Raw genomic sequence first — 18,758 nt, 5'->3', positions numbered from 1 at the left:
CACAAAACCCAAAACAGCAAAACAAAACATTAGCAGCATGAAACATCTCCCACCCTAAGTTTCCTCCATGAGCAACTGTGACACCCACGGAAACAATCCCCAGCAGTGTTGTGCTTTCCATTAGATTCCAATTCCTAATCATGACTTTAACGTACATTAACCATATTTGACATTAAACTTTTTTTGAAAAAATGCTGCATACTCTACCTTTAACTAAGCAAGATATTGTCTTAAAAACCTTTCAGTTCAGTCAGTAGTTCACTATTGATATGACTGGATAGAACAGTACAGATCTGGGACCTTTTGAACCTGTAAGAACGGCCTATCCAACGGTCTATGCTTCTCCTTGAAAGTGAATAATTGGCTGTCAGTCCAAAATATACTTGCATCAGACATGTCAGGCTATTTGTATTTTTATGTGTACCTATGTGTTTTAGTATGGCCATTTATGGTTTGTAAATCGTGTATGATTCTGTTTATTAACCTTTAGTGAGTTCATTCATCATAACACGATTGGTGGGAGTGTAAGTGACTAGCTTATTCGTCATTCATGTTCCTTCGTTTTAACCCCGGAACCTCTATGGCTATTGTTGAGGTCAAACAGCCGTTTGCCTTTTGTCCGAGTCCATTGATGCGGTGAAAGGAGGACCAGGAGAAGACGGAGTAAGAATTATACAGATTTATTGCGCAGTTTGCAAAGTGCGGAGAATAGTTCAAGTACAGTACATGTATCAATGTCGTGTACAAGAAGAGTCTGCTCATGTCTAGGGGTGTTATCCTATATAGTCTTCAGGTGAGTCGCCGCCTTATTTGTGTGTGCGTCAATGTAGAGTGTAGAGTGAGTGCATGGTACCCAAGGCCGTTTGTGAGGATGTGTGTGTGTGTGTGACTGCTTCAACAAGTATATGTGAACAAGTCCAGATAAAGTCATGTTCGTGCGACTAGGGTGTTTTTGAGAAAGTGTAACTATGTGTATTATATGTTCTGTGCTCACACTATCATCTTTTTTACGTCCCGTCGCTGTAGGCGAATAGCTTATTCGCTATTCACGTTCATTCGCTGTTACCCCGGAACCTGTATGGCTGACTCTTTTGTTTACGTTTCGTCACTGTATGCCCGGGAACACGCTAGTCTGCAGCTGTTCTTTCTCCCGGCTTTCCACATCACCCGTACCTCTGTTCTGGAGTAAGTTAGCGCATTATCTTGGTTTGATTATCACACTTATTACTTGCCTGTACTTTCTGTACATAATTAGACTTACCTGCGCTGTATTTGTGTGTCGTTTTTTAAGAGCCCATCAAGCTAACAGCAAGTTTGAAGCAGTCATGTGTGAGTTTTGCACCCTTGGTAAACGGAGTGAGGTGTGTATCTGGTATATTATGGGTGTGTGTAAATAGTAAACCAATTTGTACTATAAGCCTAATCTAATTACTGTTGTTTATTTTTTTGAAGCACAGTATTTCTATATGTTTTATGGTTTGATTGAATGCACTGTGGAAATGTGAGTTTATTTTTAGTTTTCACGGTGCTACTAAATAAAGGAAATTGCACCAGTCAAGACTCTCTGCCATTATTATGTACGTCCAGGGTTGCAACAGTGAAAACTCATCGCTAGTCATCCACCACGCCAGCGTCTTCATCAGCCAGTGGACACGAACTGGCTGATGATGTCCACCAGTTGTCATTGTTTGTTAACCTTGCTATAGCCACAAAGTGTAAATGTCTGATGTGAGTGGTATTACACAATTTAAGTATAAGTTAAAGTCACCACTCATCTAAATTTGAGTCCAGGCATAACATGATAACTTGATAAAACCCAAACAGATATTAAGGTTAAACATGTCATAGTACAACAGCACTAAGAACCCATTCGATGCAACCATACATCTACCCCAGATATTGCCAAGAAAATGGATGCATGCTGAGATTTGTGACCTCATCAATAAACGACTTGAGAACATAGATGAGACTTTCAATGACCACCTCGAGAAGGAGAGAGTGAGGATGATGCTAAATAAAAAGGAGTATGGATCCGTCTTTGGAAACTCAAAAACAGAAACAGTGATCTCTGAGTCCTCACAGAGATCATACGCTTCCTCAAGTGCTACTTCCAGGTCCTCTAGCAAACGTGCAGATGCAGAAGCGGACCTCGCAGCCAAACTAGAGCAGGCAAAAGCTATGCAAATAATTCATACCCAACAAGCAAGACTCGATGAATTGGAGAGCGAATGGAAATTTAAAGAAACGCAAATGCTAGCAGAATTCAAGCAGAGGGAGGCTGAAATGAAATTAAAGTTAAAAAAGGAAAAAACAAGGTTACAACAGCTACATGCAGACAATGAAGTAAAGGTAGCTGTCGCTCGGGTGAGAGCGTATCACAACTTTAATGGACGTGAAAGTGTTTATGAAGAGCCTGACCATACAATTCAATATGGCTGCCACAATGCTGAATTGAAAACTCTATTAGATCCACATGCCAGGCCATTCCAGCCTTACCATACACTCCATGAAGCACAAACAGCTCCAGAAGAAGCCAGGTTAGCCCAGGCAATTGCAAGCTCACTTACCTTAAGCCGTCAACCTGTCCCAGAACCAACGACGTTTACAGGTGACCCTTTAAAATTCATAGACTGGAAGATATCCTTTATGGCTCTCATCGGCCAGAAGCCCCTCCCAGTAAGTGAAAAAATGCTCTATCTCAAGAGTTATCTTGCTGGGGAAGCACGCAAGGCTGTGGAAGGATTCTTCTACCGAAACTCCGAAGATGCATATCAGGGTCTTGCAGGATAGGTATGAAAGCCCATTTGTTGTCCAAAGAGCCTTTAGAGACAAGCTCATAAAGTGGCCCAGGTTAGCCGCAAATGACCCACTCAGAGAGTTCGCTGATTTCCTTCAAGGTTGTGTTGAGGCCATTCCTCATGTTAAGGGCTTAGCCATCTTAAATGATTGTGAGGAAAATCACAAGCTTCTCAAAAAACTACTTGAGTGGATGGTGCGTAGATGGGGTCATACTGTTGTTGAAGAATTAGACAAGTCTGGAGACTATCCAAGTTTCACACAGTTCACAGAGTTTATGCAAAAGGAAGCCTGCATAGCTTGTAACCCTATTGCCTCCCCTCTTCTGATGAACATCAAACCCACAGAAGAGAGGTTTCCTAAGAGAGCCAAAGCACTCAGTACAAATGTTCAAATGAAAACCTCCCCTTCAGGAGAACTGAAAACCTCATACTCCAAGCCAAGGCCACCTTGCTTAGTCTGTAAGGACGAAACACATGGTGTTGCTAAGTGCCCTATGTTTGCAGCCAAGTCTGCGGACGAGAAGAAAACTTTCATTCATGAAAATCACCTTTGCTTCGGGTGCTTAAGGAAGGGGCACATTACTAAGGACTGCAAGGGGCGACACACCTGCAGCACATGTGGTCGACGTCATCCAACATGCTTGCATATAGAGAGAGAAAAGGCACCTGCGGAAATGTCAGGCGGAGATCCTGTAGTCAGAAGGGACCATGCAAGCAAAGAAATCCACAAGGTTATGGCCCATGCCTTAACACGGCATGCTTCTGCCACCTCCAGCATCGTTCCAGTTTTTGTGTCGTCAGCTACGGTGCCTCAGAAAGAAATTCTAACTTATGCCCTACTTGACAAGCAAAGTGACTCAACATTCATCTTGGAGGATCTAGTGTCTGAACTAAACGTGGACACTCAATCAGTGCAACTCAAGCTCAGTACAATGACAGCCGTCAACACAGTCATAGCAAGTAAGACTGCCTTTGGTCTACAAGTTAGAGGACTCAACTCTGACACCTATGTCCAAATAAAGCAGGCATACACACGAGACTTCATCCCAGTCGATAAGTCCCACATAAGTCCCCTACCAAAAGTACAGCACTCCAGTGGTCTCATCTCAAACACCTGTCTAACAAGCTACCACCACTACAAGACTGTGAGGTGGGACTGTTAACTGGTTATGATTATCCATCAGCTCTAGCTCCCTTGGATGTCATCACAGGTAGTGTAAATGAACCGTTCTGACAGAGAACTATGCTCGGCTGGAGTATTATAGGGTCATCCAACCCCCATTTAGATAGACAGGGAAATCAAGTTTCGTGCACCGAGTTGCAGTAAAGGAAACGCCACAAACCACTGATGTGCTGAAAGTTCTAGAATCAGACTTCAACGAAAGGAGTTATGAGCACAAGTACGTCTCTCAAGATGATGTTCGCTTCATACAACTACTTAGTGACAATATCAGGCAGAAGGAGGATGGACACTATGAGATGCCCCTCCCTTTCAAGGGCAGCAGTCCACCAACACTACCAAACAATAAAAAGCTGGCTGCTATTCGGTTGCAACACCTGAAAAGGAAATTAAAGGCCAACAAAGAATATTACGACCACTACACCACCTTCATGAAAGAAACAATCAACAAGGGTGATGCAGAGCCAGCCCCCTCTGTTTCTGAGAGAGAGACCTTGTGGTATATCCCTCATCATGGGGTTTACCACCCCAAGAAACCAAGCACACTAAGAGTCGTTTTTGATTGCTCAGCAAAGTTTCCTGGCATCTCTCTAAACGACACTCTACTGACAGGTCCTGACCTAATCAGCTCTCTGGTGGGAGTTCTGTGTCGCTTTAGAAAGAAAGCAGTGGCTGTAATCTGTGACATCGAAAAAAAAGTTTTCGTGTGTCTCTTGTCTGTTGTTGCCTCTGTATGACCCACTTGGGTTTGTTGCTCCCTTCACCCTGAGTGGAAAGTGCATCCTGCAGGAACTCAGAGGCAATGGATGGGACGATCCACTTCCTGAAAATCTGCGTCCACGGTGGGAGGAGTGGAAGAACGGTCTGCAAAAGCTAAAGGATGTCACCATACCCAGATGCTACCACCCTCAAGACTTCGGTAACATTGTCAGAGTGGAACTGCACCATTTCTCAGATGCTAGTAATATAGGTTATGGTGCATGTTCCTACAATAACGACAAAGACGAAGTCTATCGTAGTCTTGTAATGGCCAAAGCTAGGGTTGCACCCACTTAAGTTGTAAGGATCCCAAGACTGGAACTCTCCGCAGCAGTTCAGCTAGGATTTCAGCTAGGATGAGTGTAATGCTGAAAACTGAACTTGAGATGAAAATTGACAAGGAATTCTTTTGGACTAACTCTCAGGTAGTGCTTGCATACATCAACAATGAAGCACGAAGGTTCCATGTGTTTGTTGCAAACCGTGTTCAAATGATAAGAGAGAATACTAAACCAAGTCAGTGGCACTATGTTGACATGGCACAAAACCCAGCCGACCATGCCTCCCGAGGTCTTCATGCAGCAGACATCTCCTCAGCTGGTTGGTTATCAGGGCCCAAGTTTTTATGGGAACAAGAGGTGTTTCGAAAACCTAGCCCTCCAACAGAGCTACTTGTTGGGGATCACGAAGTTAAGGTACTTCAAGTATTCGCAACTCAAGTCAGTGATCAGAGAGATATTCTAAGCCGCCTGAGCCGGTTTTCCACTTGGACCATGCTGGTTAAAGTGGTTGCAAGAATCAAGAGACTAGGGTCGAAGCTAGAAAACCACAGCGACCTTGTGACTGTCCTAGAACGTAGGGAAGCTGCTGAGGTGGTAATCAAGCTTGTCCAGCAGCAGGCCTTTCCTCAAGAGCTAAAGGTACTGCAAAGAGGTTCACAAAGGGACAGTCTTCCAAGCTCGAGTTCTCTTTTTCGTCTTTAACCCATTCTTGAAGGGGGACTTCTTCGTGTAGGTGGAAGACTGAAAAGGTCAACCCTCAGTCAAGAACTAAGAGAGCCCTAAGAGAACGCATTGAGGTCTCAGCACCTTTTACATTCTGTGGAATGGACTGCTTTGGCCCATTTGTCATCAAGCGGGGCCTTAAAGAGTGCAAGAGATATGGCCTCATCTTCACGTACCTGTCTTTTCGAGCGGTCCATATTGAAATGCTTGAAGATATGTCTACGGACGCCTTTGTCAACGCTTTGAGATGCTTCATCAGTCTTAGGGGAGCTGTTTGCCAACTCCACTGTGATCAGGGCACAAACTTTGTGGGAGCCAAAAATGAACTCCGAGAAGCTCTCAAGCAATGTGACATCAAAGTACTGGAAGCCTTCCTGGCAGATAAACAGTGTGAGTTCATCTTCAATGCCCCTTCAGCAAGTCATGCAGGTGGCGTATGGGAGCGTCAAATTCGGTCCATTCGCAATGTGTTGAACATCACCATCTCTCAGTGTCCAGGCAGACTAGATGATGCCTCGCTTAGAACGTTATTTTATGAGGCAATGGCCATTGTCAACAGCCGCCCATTGAACGTTGATGGAATCAATGATCCCATGTCACCTGAACCCTTGACTCCAAATCATCTCATCCGAATGAAATCAAGGTGTGCTTTACCACCTCCTGGAAAGTTTGTGAAAGAAGACATGTACACTGCAAAAAGGTGGCGCAGAGTACAGTATCTGAGTGAGCAGTTCTGGAGTCGATGGAAAAGGGAATACCTCCTGAATGTGGCTACAAGGCAAAAATGGCATGTACCCCAGCGCAACCTGAAAGTGGATGACATAGTCATTATCAAAGAAGACACACTTCCAAGGAACCACTGGCAACTAGGCCGAGTAGTTGATGTTACAAAAGGGATGGACGGTCTAGTTCGCAGAGTCAAAGTACAAGTTGGGGAGCGGAAATTAACAAAGAAACAGGATCATCGCTCTAAGCCCTCTATCATTGAACGGCCTATCCAAAAGCTGGTGCTTCTCCTTGAAAGTGAATAATTGGCTGCCAGTCCAAAATATACTTGCATCAGACATGTCAGGCTATTTGTATTTTTATGCGTACCTATGCGTTTTAGTATGGCCATTTATGGTTCGTAAATCGTGTATGATTCTGTTTGTTAACCTTTAGTGAGTTCATTCATCATAACACGATTGGTGGGAGTGTAAGTGACTTGCTTATTTGTCATTCATGTTCCTTCGTTTTAACCCCGGAACCTGTATGGCTATCTACTTTGTTTACGTCCCGTCACTGTAGGCGAATAGCTTATTCGTTATTCACGTTCATTCGCTGTTACCCCGGAACTTGTATGGCTGACTCTTTTGTTTACGTTTCGTCACTGTAAGCCCGGGAACACGCTAGTCTGCAGCTGTTCTTTCTCCCGGCTTTCCACATCACCCGTACCTCTGTTCTGGAGTAAGTTAGCACATTATCTTGGTTTGATTATCACACTTATTGCCTGTACTGTTCTGTACATAATTAGACTTACCTGCGCTGTATTTGTGTGTCGTTTGTTAAGAGCCCATCAAGCTAACAGCAAGTTTGAAGCAGTCATGTGTGAGTTTTGCACCCTTGGTGAGCGGAGTGAGGTGTCTATCTGGTATATTATGTGTGTGTGTAAATAGTAAACCAATTTGTACTATAAGCCTAATCTAATTACTGTTGTTTATTTTTTTGAAGCACATTATTTCTATGTGTTTTATGGTTTGATTGAATGCACTGTGGAAATGTGATTTGTATTAAATAAATTCTTTCTGTTTATTTTTAGATTTAACGGTGCTACTAAATAAAGGAAATTGCACCTGTCGAGACTCTCTGCCATTATTATGTACGTCAAGGGCTGCAACAGAACCTTTAAGTTCAGTCGGTAGTTCACCATTGATACGACTGGATAGAACAGTACAGATCTGGGACCTTTTGTATTTCTTTACATTGCTGTGTTTGTAAACCTGTGTGTGTCTCTGATTTTAGGCAAAAACCAGTGATCCTCGTATTTTAGCGGAAAGACAAGCATCAGCCACCATGGTAGCTCTTCCGTATAAAACTGAAAGCAACAGCTACATCCATATAGGTAAATAAAATCCTGAAATACTGTAACTTCAAATGGTAAAACACATTAATGATGACAGAGTACCATGAAATCTTTTCATTGTGCAGAACTCATCACAAAATTGTTTTTCACAGGTGTGGATACAGCAGTGCTGCAGTTAGGAGATAATCTGAAGTTCAACCTCAACTTGAACAGGCAGTCAAATCAAGACACTGATATCACATACCTGGTGAGCCACATGCTATGACCTACTGATCGTTCTGTATAAACTTGTGTTTGGGTCCATTCTGATGTTTTAATCTGTGTCCCCAGATCCTGAGCAGAGGTCAGTTGATCCAACATGGCCGTTACAGGACAAGAGGACATGTACTGATTTCACTGATCGTTCCCATCATCAAAGACATGCTGCCATCATTCCGCATCATAGCCTACTACCATCCAAATGACAATGAAGTGGTATCAGACTCTGTCTGGGTGGATGTCAAGGACTCCTGCATGGGCTCAGTGAGACACACAATATTGATATAGTGGAGTTAAACTAAGTAAATTAATAGAATACAATATTTATAATGTTTATAATGTGTAATAATGATATTGTTGTTGTAATGATAATAACAATAATAATAATAATAATAATAATAATAATAGTGTGTGTGTTTGTGTGTGTGTGTTCTGCTTTAACAAACACAAAATGTTCTTTTTTCTTTACAATCAGCTGAAGTTAGAACCATTGACACCTGCTGCATCCTATGAGCCTCGAAGTACGTTTGATCTGAAGGTTACTGGAGATCCAGGAGCCACAGTTGGACTGGTGGCAGTTGACAAAGGAGTCTATGTCCTGAATAACAAGCACCGCCTCACCCAGAAAAAGGCATTTTATTTTCATAAGTTTTCGTCTTTGAATATATTTGAAAGGTGTACAACATAAAAAGTGTTGTAAAAAAAAAAAGAGATAATTTTTAAGTATATGTTTGGTCCAGATTGATACATTATACGACAAACTAAATTTCTCTGTGAAAATGTCTTCCACTCTGTTCAGGTGTGGGACATTGTGGAGAAATATGACACAGGCTGCACCCCTGGTGGAGGAAAGGATGGTGTGAATGTGTTTTACGATGCTGGGCTGTTGTTTGAGTCCAGCACAGCTTCTGGAACTCCTTACAGACAAGGTGACACTGTTTTACTCTCAGATCTTTTGGTTTCTCCTTTTTCTCATTTAACGATAGGCAACATTGTTTTGGAAAATAATTTGGTGCAGAAGTTTTGTGGGCCTCATTTGAGATTGACTGTCAAGTAGCCAGTGTGCCCCCTACTGAAATAGAATGAGAGGCACTGTTTCTTAAATATAGACTTCTTCTTCTCACCACCTTTGTGTTGAGCTGACAACAGTTTTCTTGAACTACTAAGAAGATTATTTGACATTTGTATTTTGGGGAGACAAAAAGCTTTAATATAAAGTTGAAACCGTTCAGTATATAAGGCATGAAATGTAATATTTTTGAATATTTATCTGTAGCTTGTAAAACACGAGCGTAGTCTGACCTTGTTTTGTCTGTGTTGCATTTTCAGAACTAAAATGTCCGGCCCCCAGCAAAAGGAGAAGAAGAAACACTATTATGGACGTCACAACCAGCTTAAGTAAGAACCACAGCTCTAAATCATCAGTGATTTAATGTGCAGTCACATTAGGTATTTTATTGTCTGTAGTTTGACATTTTGACTGACTTTTAAGTTTATCCTTATTCAAAACTTATCATTGTGGGTAGAAAGAAATTCTTTGTCACCATTCATCCTATAACCTCTGTTTCTCTCCTCCACAACTGTCTTGCTTTCTAGTAAGTCAGTATAAAACTGATCTTCAACGTGAGTGTTGTCTTGAGGGCATGAGGGAAACCAAGCTTAGATACACCTGTGAGAGGCGCAGTGAGTACATCACTGATGGTGCAGAATGTGTTCAGGCCTTCGTGCACTGTTGCAATGAGATGACACACCAGCGAGCTGAGAATAAAGAGGACCAACTCCTAAATGCTCGCAGTAAGAGATGGGTGACAAGGAAGGGAAGATATCCATGATTGAAACAAAACAAATATTAAACCTTTTTAATGTCTTTTTAAAGGTGAGGTTGAAGATGACAGTTACATGGACAGCAATGAGATAATGTCTCGCACTAAGTTCCCTGAAAGTTGGCTGTGGACAGACATCAATCTGCCCTCTTGCAACACACCCAACTGGTAAGGCAACACACACACAGACATACACACAGATATCCACACTCATGACACCACTAAAATCCTAACAATTGTCTTTGTTTCAGTGCATTTGAAAAAAACTATCCTTTACCAGACTCAATCACAACCTGGCAGTTGACTGGCATTAGTCTGTCAACAACCCATGGTGAGCACTCAGTGAATATCTGTTGTTTCCATAGACCGTATATCAACATGGACATAGTCTAGAGATTTGTGAATTGGACCACCACCATGACAGTTTTTGCAAATGGACATTCATCAGCTGCTACCAGGCACCTATTGGTAGATACCAGCTGTCAATTACACAGGTGTCCACTCATATGTGACATGACTTTTATATCCATTTTACTCTAAATGGGAACATAATCTATTTTTGACATGATATTCTATTGCAGCAGACCTGAAAGTAGGCACTGAGACCATTAATCCTTGTTTACTGTCATAATCAATATAATAATCAATAAGTGAGTGTAGGATAATTTCCCATAGACTTCTATTGAAGTTTATTTCTTTTTGCAGCTATCAGATGTGTCCCTGTTGGCTTACTGCTACTCACTTCCCAGGCTTCACTTTTCAAATTAACATTCCATATACATTCTATGATTGTACCTGACTATTGTGAAATCTCTTTCATCTAATTCTCCTTCTTCTTGAAGGAATCTGTGTCAGTGAACCGTTAGAAGTGATTGTCAGGAAGCCCTTCTTCATTGACCTTAGACTGCCCTACTCTGCTGTCCGTGGAGAGCAGCTAGAAATTAAGGCAATCCTCCACAACTACAGCCCTAATCTTATCACTGTAAGTAAAAAGGGAAAAAGAAAGGTTTATATGTGACTGGTTCTTCTCTATAGCCTCAAATAACAATGCATTAATGCATTAATTATGAAAACTGTGTATCTAGTAAATTTAAATGTCCGTTACAGTCAAAGCACTGTCAAATAAGCTCACACAATGTCATATGTTTCATATCAGACTCGCACACAGTAAGTGAAGTGAATTATTTTGTTCAGAAAACCCGGTCATTCAGCTTTGACGGGAAACACGCTTTTTGCCCCCACTTGACCCTGCAACACCAGTGTACACACAAACACACCCTCAGTCTGGTCTGATAGTATTTCTTGACACAAAAATTCCCCATAAAAATTAAGGACACAGCATACATATGTTACTACAAAGAACGACCAAATGCAGAATAATAACGGCAACAACAAAAACCAAACATTACACACTACAGCTTTAAATTAGCTGTGGATTGTTATGTGTTATTTGATTGATATTTCCTTTATTGATGATGACTAATGGAACCTGAAAGTAAAGGAAATATCTGTAAATGTGAACACTGTATTTCATTTGCAGCTGATTCACTTTGTGGTGTCTTGTCATCTGTGTTCATACTGTATGCTCGTAACCTTATTCTCCTCTCTCCATCTCAAGGTGCGTGTGGATCTGTCTGAGACGGATGATGTGTGCAGTGCAGCATCTAAACGTAGACGATATCGTCAGGATGTCAAAGTCGGGCCTCTGACTACACGATCAGTACCCTTCATCATTATACCCATGAAGGACGGACAATTCGACATTGAGGTCAAAGCAGCTGTGAAGGACTCGTCGCTCAATGATGGAATCATGAAGATGCTGCGGGTGGTGGTAAGAGAAACAGACGCCATATTCAAACGACAACAGTGTCAAGATGTTCTTTAACATTAGATGACAACAGATATGTTGAGTATGTACACATGTGTAAGAGTCAAGGTCATATTTAACATCTCTACATACAACAGCAAAATAATTTGTTTATTTATGTTCTCAAGAAGGAGCCACACGTTAGAGGTTAGTGCTGTTGACTTGTGGCAAAAAGGCTCAGGTTCAAACAAGGGCTTTCCTACATGGAGTTATCATGTTGTCCCTGTGTGTGCGTGGGTTTTAGAATATGGTCTATATCGCCGGGCAAGTAACACACAACAACCAGCTATTTGTCTACAGGCTTCCTTCACAAAATCCACACATGATGATACACCTTGTTGTTTTCTAATCTGATGCCTCAGCTGTTTGTATAACTACTGACAACAGAGATGTATTTGGGTTAAAATATATCTTTTTTTTAATGTTAAGAGAAATCATGAAACATTGTATGTCTACAAATATGGAGCTGTATATCACAAAGTCCACAGTGAAAGACAAAAGGCTTGTGTCCTCAGTATGTACACTGCTTTATGCTAACAGTCCTATCATGCAGAGCTTATTTACACATTGTCTAAAATGCAAACGCTGTCCACATCGAGCTGTCAGTGACACAAAACAACAATGATGCTCACTGTAAAATGGGTTCAAAGGTGATTTCAAAAAGAAGGAGTCGACAGCAAACTGTCTTCTCTTTTAGTTCAAATGTAGACACTATAAGCAGTTGAAGAACTGTCAATGAGAAAATGAATTAATAAAGATATTTTATGAATATTTTAGTTCTGAAATACTCCGACTAGTGCTACTTGAACATATCATCAGTGATGAACCCGGGGTCATAGGGTGTTTTGGGTCTTTGATCATTTGTTAAAAGTGCTGGTGGCAGTGGCCAAACCAATTCACTGTACCACTGTTATGTCTAACACCAGTACATCAGTTTGACATGTTTTTTTAAACGTTTGATGACACATAATGGTAATTTTGCATTTCATTGCACCTTATAGTAACCGGCCACATTGCTATAGACCAACATATACAGAGAAGAACAAACTTAAAACATTAGACGTGATTATAATGTTTGTGTTGTTGTTTTTCCAGCCTGAAGGTGTACTAATTAAGTCTCCACAGACTATAATTCTAGACCCCTCACACAAAGGTGCCGGTGAGTTCATTCATTGAATGCCTCCACTTTATAGTCATTTTATGTTGTGATTGACTTAAAATGACTCCCCCACCCCCCAAACTTTACGTTTCTTTCTCCAGGAGGTAAACAAGAAGAAATCCTCAATAGTGGAATTCCAAAGAAAGACTGGGTTCCTAACACACCTACAAGCACACAGATCTCTGTGACAGGTGGGATATCACATTCTGCATTTTAAACGTTACAGACTTACACAGTTAAATCAATGTGCTTTGTTTTTTAATACAGTATGATGACATTGTCGTTTTTTTGCTTGTGTCTTCATGTTGATTGATAATGTTTTGATTTGTCTGGTTATGCATGTGCAGGGAGTGAAGTTGGTCCATTGGTGGAAAACGTCATTAGTGGGAAATTGATGGGTTCATTGATCCAGCAGCCACACGGCTGTGGAGAGCAGAACATGATCTACATGACTCTACCTGTCATCGCAACCATGTATTTGGACAAAACTAACCAGTGGGAAACTGTGGGCTTTCAGAAACGAAATGAAGCCCTCCAGCATATCAAGACTGGTGAGATCACAAAGATGTTTATTTCATTCCTCTCCGTGGCAGAAATTGTGTCAAAACAAACAGTGTGGTATGGATAACAAACTACTCCTGTACAGAGCTACAATAATGACATGGAAATGAATGTGTTAATGTGTCACAGAGACACATACTCAAACATTTTCTGCACAACAAAATAAAACTGACATACTGACATAAAAAAACATTCACAGATTTGCAGGGCTCCTTCGATGAAGAAGTCAGTTGAACAGGACTACTCAAACTAACCTACATGTATGATGCATGGACTGAATGGCACTTGGTAAAAAAATATTGTGTTTTGTGTGTCCAGGCTACAAGAATGAGCTTGCCTTCCGACAAAAAGATGGATCTTTTGCAGCATGGCCCAAGACCCAAGGCAGCTCCTGGTGAGGCATTCAAACATAAATGAGCTCATATGTAAATGTTTCCCTATCCTCGTCTATCTCTGACAGTCTGAGGGTGGATGTATTTTTCATGTGTTTAATGTAACTTAACAATCACCCCCTCTCTTTTCTCTCAAAGGCTCACAGCTTATGTTGTCAAGGTGTTTGCCATGTCCTCCAACCTGGTGGAAATGCAGAAGGATGTGATCTGTGACGCTGTCAAGTTTCTGATTCTCAATGCACAGCAACCTGATGGCATGTTCAGAGAAACCGGGAAGGTTATCCATGGAGAGATGATTGTGTGTGAACTCATTCCAGTGACATCATCAATGACAAAAAGCTCATTGGGATGAAAACAAAATATGTCACAAAAACATTTTCTGTGTGCATGTGTGCAGGGTGATGTGAAAGGCTCGGATACAGATGCCTCCATGACGGCGTTCTGCCTCATCGCCATGCAGGAGTCACGCCAGCTATGTGCTGACACAGTTGGTGTGAGTACCTCACTTGCATGCATTGTATTGCACCACTATTATAACGTTACATACTCACTCCACGTAAGTGATGGACAAAGCAGAGTTCTGTGAGGCACTGATTAGTTTTTCATATCACTTAAACATGATAAGAAATAAATTAAAGCTTGAATGACCCCGCTGTTTAATTTTCTGGTGGTTCAGTTTTGATTAGGCAGATAAATTACAGAATGGTCAGTCGTGTGTTTTTTGTATTAGCTGTTAGCTATATAGCTGTGTGTAGAGAATTTGTTTGTTTATTTTTTGGGGTCATTAACTTGTCATTAACTTGTCATTTATACCCACAAGAACAGTGCGTCTCTCAGGTCTTTTTGCTCCAGCTGTGTCTATTAAAGTGCGCACATTCCAGGCACCAACAGTGAGTGGTATCACTTTGATCCTTTTCTTATTTTTCATTTTTCGACTGCATGGGATGTCACCAGCTGCGGTAGGATGGCCAGGATGTTTAGAAGCAGACAATTTTGAGGGCACCTTTTCTAACCCCCTCCTCGCTATAGAGGTCAGCAGTGTGATCCTGAATATTGCTGAACTTCCCTGCTGCTTCGGTCAGTGAGTGTTGAGTTGAGCTGTGGGCCACGCCCCTCCAGCCTGGATACACTAGGTTGAAGCCTCTCCCAGCCTGAATGCACCAGGCTGAATGCCCCAGGTGAAGGTGATTCCCTAATCAAGTGAGTTTGGAGTCACACACACACAGAATCACTACAGAGCAGCAGTGGAAACAAGCAGCATGAGAGGAGGAATGAGAAAGTGGATTGGACCAAAACTGTGCAAAACAAAGCTTTCAAGGAAGACACAGCCGGTGAGCTTGAGCTTGTTGCATCGTGTATGTCTATTGTTTGCAAGTCATTTTAATGATCTGATTGTAAATTATACATGTTAGTGGGTAAAACCATGTTGGAAAACATAGTTAAAAAATGATTTCATGGTAGTTAAACACAGTTAAAACTAATGCCTCTTAGAATCATGTGAGGTGAATGCAATTCAAAATGTTACGTATTAAAAAATGATTAATTCATTCCCTAGTTAAAATCATGAGATCAACTCAAATTCCATACTGCCATATTGCATGTGATTTCTGTATTTAATTTGTTTATTAAGATATTGTTAGATTATTTACTACTTATTTACAAGGTTTGGAGTGTGTTTATCTCGGTTTCATTTATTAAAATGGTATTTTGTTTGTGTTTAAAGGTTTTTCACCTGGCTGTAAACACTGCATCAATTTTCTAAACAAAAGAAAGAAGAAAAAGAGAGCAAGTGTAACGAGTGGATTCCTGTAAAGTCTTCCTGAACAATTAGCAGCCTTTTCAAGTGGGGAGTTTTGCACACTAAAGCCTTGCCATAGTGAGGGACTTGACAGTGAGGGAATGACATTTATTCTGAGCCGCCTATGTGCAGGTTTGCAGCTACAGCTTCCAGCATATCCGTGCCAGCTGCTTCATCGCTCACCCATCGCCACGGGACTTGGTGACAGTTTTCATGCCATGACTTGTGCAACTTGGATTTAAGTGAGGTGAATTTGCACAGCGTCAACCTCACTCTCTCAAGAGGCAGGAAGTCAGCAGTGACCTCAAGCTGCCTTTGGGGCTCCACTCCTGATTTTTGGTCTGGGTTTACTCCCATAGCCTTCCCTCCTCCCCAAGATACCCACAAGGCAGTGGGGCAGAGGTTGGCGGACACCAGGGTGTGTCCATATGCCAGTGGGCCTGCACACCGTGCCTCTAGGGCCCACTGCTACAGTACTACTGACGCATACCCTGTGTGCAAACACACACACACACACACACACACACACACGGTGCAATAACTGTGAATTTAATTAAGTTTAGTTTGACTTTAATTAGAATTGTAATTTTTTTTTTGCTACAATAGACCATGGAAATTTGACACAATGAAATTGGAATTACTTAATGCAAATGCATTTGTCTGTACCATGATAACAGAGAATTCATGGTTTAATGAATTCTCAAATAATTAACAAAATAATTGTGTCAATTATGTCACTTATGGTACTCATAAATCGCTTTTGAGTCACAGAGAAGATATGCTACAACATTCAGGTGTATAAGTGGATTACTGTTCTCTCATCCTCTCATCTTTAGCATTAGATACATCCTGTCACACTCATTTCTCCCATCATTTTTCCCTTTTTTACTTTCCTGATGTCCAGAGTCTGCCTGGAAGTATTGACAAAGCCGTGGAATACCTGAAGAGACGTTTGTCCAGCCTCACCAACCCATATGCTGTAGCCATGTCGTCATACGCCCTGGCCAACCAAAACCAACTGAACAGAGAGATCCTCTTCAATTTTGCTTCCCCAGGTGCAGTTACAGTTTTCCAATACAAGAAAAAAACTAATAATACACATCAAGGAATAATTGTTACCATTAGATTAGCCTGACACATTTATATAGTGACACATTAATGTTAGGATTTTAGCCAAAGATATAAATATTGTAGGTTTCTGTCCCACTCACTGGGAATTCATTTTACAAGATTTTTTTTCAGAAATATTAACGTGTTTATACTAAAAACAGTTTTTTATAAAACTTCAGATATTATTCATAATATCTGAATTGGCCTTTAAAATCCTTCCTCAATTGAGCTCTCATGTCTGCAGGTCAGAATGTGAGATAAACTATTCTATATCAGATGACATTTGGCACAAGTTCTACCCCATAATAAAAGAAAGTAATTTTTCTTACAGAGTTGTCCCACTGGAATGTTCCCAAAGGACGTGTTTATACATTAGAGGCCACAGCTTATGCTCTTCTTGCTCTGGTCAAGGCCAAGGTGAGTCTTTGCGAGTTCATTACGGGTCCTGAAAAATATTTAATATTTTGCCATTTTTCACTAGAACTCCTTCCATATGTTTGAATTAGAGACTATCAGTGTCTAAAGCTATATTTACCCAAATATTTTCTCACTGATCTTTAATTCAGGCTCCACCTCTCATTTTTGTTTAACATGTGCTTTCTTGATTCGCTCTGGACAATACTTTATATGAATGAAACATTATTCTCTTTGCATACAACCCACCTTGAATCTTTATCATGAATTGCTCAGGAGAGAGTGGGCTGTTTAATACAGATTTAAATATCACAATGATGGTTTGGTTAATTTACTACTGCAGACCTTTATATGGTGTGCTTCAAACCTTTTCTCACCTTCTGTTAATAAAGGCCTTTGAAGATGCTAGACCTATTGTGAAATGGTTCAACAAACAGCAGCAGGATGGTGGAGGCTATGGCTCAACTCAGGTAACAGGACATCCCAACTTGACCTCTAGCTCTTTTGTTTCTACATAATTTATATATTTAATCTTGTTTTCTTCTTTTTCTGTCCAGGCTACTATAACAGTGTACCAGGCTGTAGCAGAATATTGGTCAAATGCTAAAGAACCAGAGTATGATCTGAACGTGGACATCCATTTGCCTGGCAGGGCCAAGCCAGATAAGATCAGCTTCAACAGGAACAACCACCACACGACCAGAACATCAAACGTGAGCATGTACGCTCTGTCACACACTCTGTCAGTGGTTGTCATCAATCCTGTTTTTGTGATCATCTGGTTTCTTTTGTTATTATTTTGATCCTCACAGTTCAATGATATAAACCAGGATGTTAAAGTGACTGCGACAGGAACTGGAGAAGCAACACTGAAGGTAAAAAAAGCATGCTTCTGTTTTTAATCATGTATTAATACATTCTATTAAACCCATGCAATATAAAAATGCACTTTGTTCCTGTGTTAACAGATGGTGTCACTGTATTACGCTCTGCCGACGGAAAAAGAGAGTGACTGTCAGAAGTTTAACTTGTCAGTGGAGCTTATTCCAGGTCATTTTATGCCCTCTGCTATTTGAAAATGATTCTGTGCCATGACAAAAGAAGACATGCTCATCTGGTTTCTTGCTTTTCCAGAGAAAATGGATGAGGATGAGGTGATATACAAACTGAGAATAGAAGTCTTGTAAGTACGGCTAAGAAATGATGCTGGTGTAAAAGGTCCAGTGTAAGACTTTTACGAGGGCTTATTGCCAGAAGCTGAATATACTATCCATAAGTATATTTGTATCATCACTTTAAAATAAAAATGCATTTTTTGTATCCTTGGAATAAGCCTTTTATATGTACTTAAGGCAAAGGCCTTTCTTTACAGAGTCCACCATCTTATGCAACTATGTCTCAAAAACAGCCTGAATTGACTTCAGTTTCACATTTTGGAATGGGAGCTCGGTCCCCCACATGAAGCCAAAATATAACTATTAAAATGTCATTAATTCTTACACACTGGAACTTTATTACAGGACATTTTCTCACCAGCCCTGGTTGCTTTGTTACTTCATGTCTTTCTCACTAC

The 18,758-nt window shown here is 40.9% G+C and overlaps 1 protein-coding gene across 1 annotated transcript in view; it reads left to right on the top strand.

Moving 5' to 3' along the window:
* Positions 1–18,758, top strand: part of LOC122771053 (complement C3-like) — a 28,751-nt gene that overhangs the window by 7,064 nt on the left and 2,929 nt on the right. The window contains exons 12-35 of the mRNA XM_044028352.1: positions 7,743–7,842; positions 7,956–8,050; positions 8,134–8,325; positions 8,537–8,692; positions 8,861–8,990; positions 9,391–9,459; positions 9,658–9,855; positions 9,938–10,052; positions 10,136–10,215; positions 10,727–10,866; positions 11,503–11,715; positions 12,847–12,910; positions 13,012–13,101; positions 13,258–13,461; positions 13,790–13,865; positions 14,002–14,161; positions 14,261–14,356; positions 16,566–16,716; positions 17,103–17,188; positions 17,578–17,655; positions 17,743–17,898; positions 17,998–18,060; positions 18,154–18,235; positions 18,320–18,368. Coding sequence (XP_043884287.1) covers positions 7,743–7,842; positions 7,956–8,050; positions 8,134–8,325; positions 8,537–8,692; positions 8,861–8,990; positions 9,391–9,459; positions 9,658–9,855; positions 9,938–10,052; positions 10,136–10,215; positions 10,727–10,866; positions 11,503–11,715; positions 12,847–12,910; positions 13,012–13,101; positions 13,258–13,461; positions 13,790–13,865; positions 14,002–14,161; positions 14,261–14,356; positions 16,566–16,716; positions 17,103–17,188; positions 17,578–17,655; positions 17,743–17,898; positions 17,998–18,060; positions 18,154–18,235; positions 18,320–18,368 — 2,843 coding nt within the window. The remainder of the gene's footprint in view (positions 1–7,742; positions 7,843–7,955; positions 8,051–8,133; positions 8,326–8,536; positions 8,693–8,860; positions 8,991–9,390; positions 9,460–9,657; positions 9,856–9,937; positions 10,053–10,135; positions 10,216–10,726; positions 10,867–11,502; positions 11,716–12,846; positions 12,911–13,011; positions 13,102–13,257; positions 13,462–13,789; positions 13,866–14,001; positions 14,162–14,260; positions 14,357–16,565; positions 16,717–17,102; positions 17,189–17,577; positions 17,656–17,742; positions 17,899–17,997; positions 18,061–18,153; positions 18,236–18,319; positions 18,369–18,758) is intronic.

Source organism: Solea senegalensis, linkage group LG6 (genome assembly GCF_019176455.1).
Source record: "Solea senegalensis isolate Sse05_10M linkage group LG6, IFAPA_SoseM_1, whole genome shotgun sequence".
NCBI lineage: Eukaryota > Metazoa > Chordata > Actinopteri > Pleuronectiformes > Soleidae > Solea > Solea senegalensis.
This window is presented reverse-complemented; position numbering and strand designations above follow the sequence as displayed.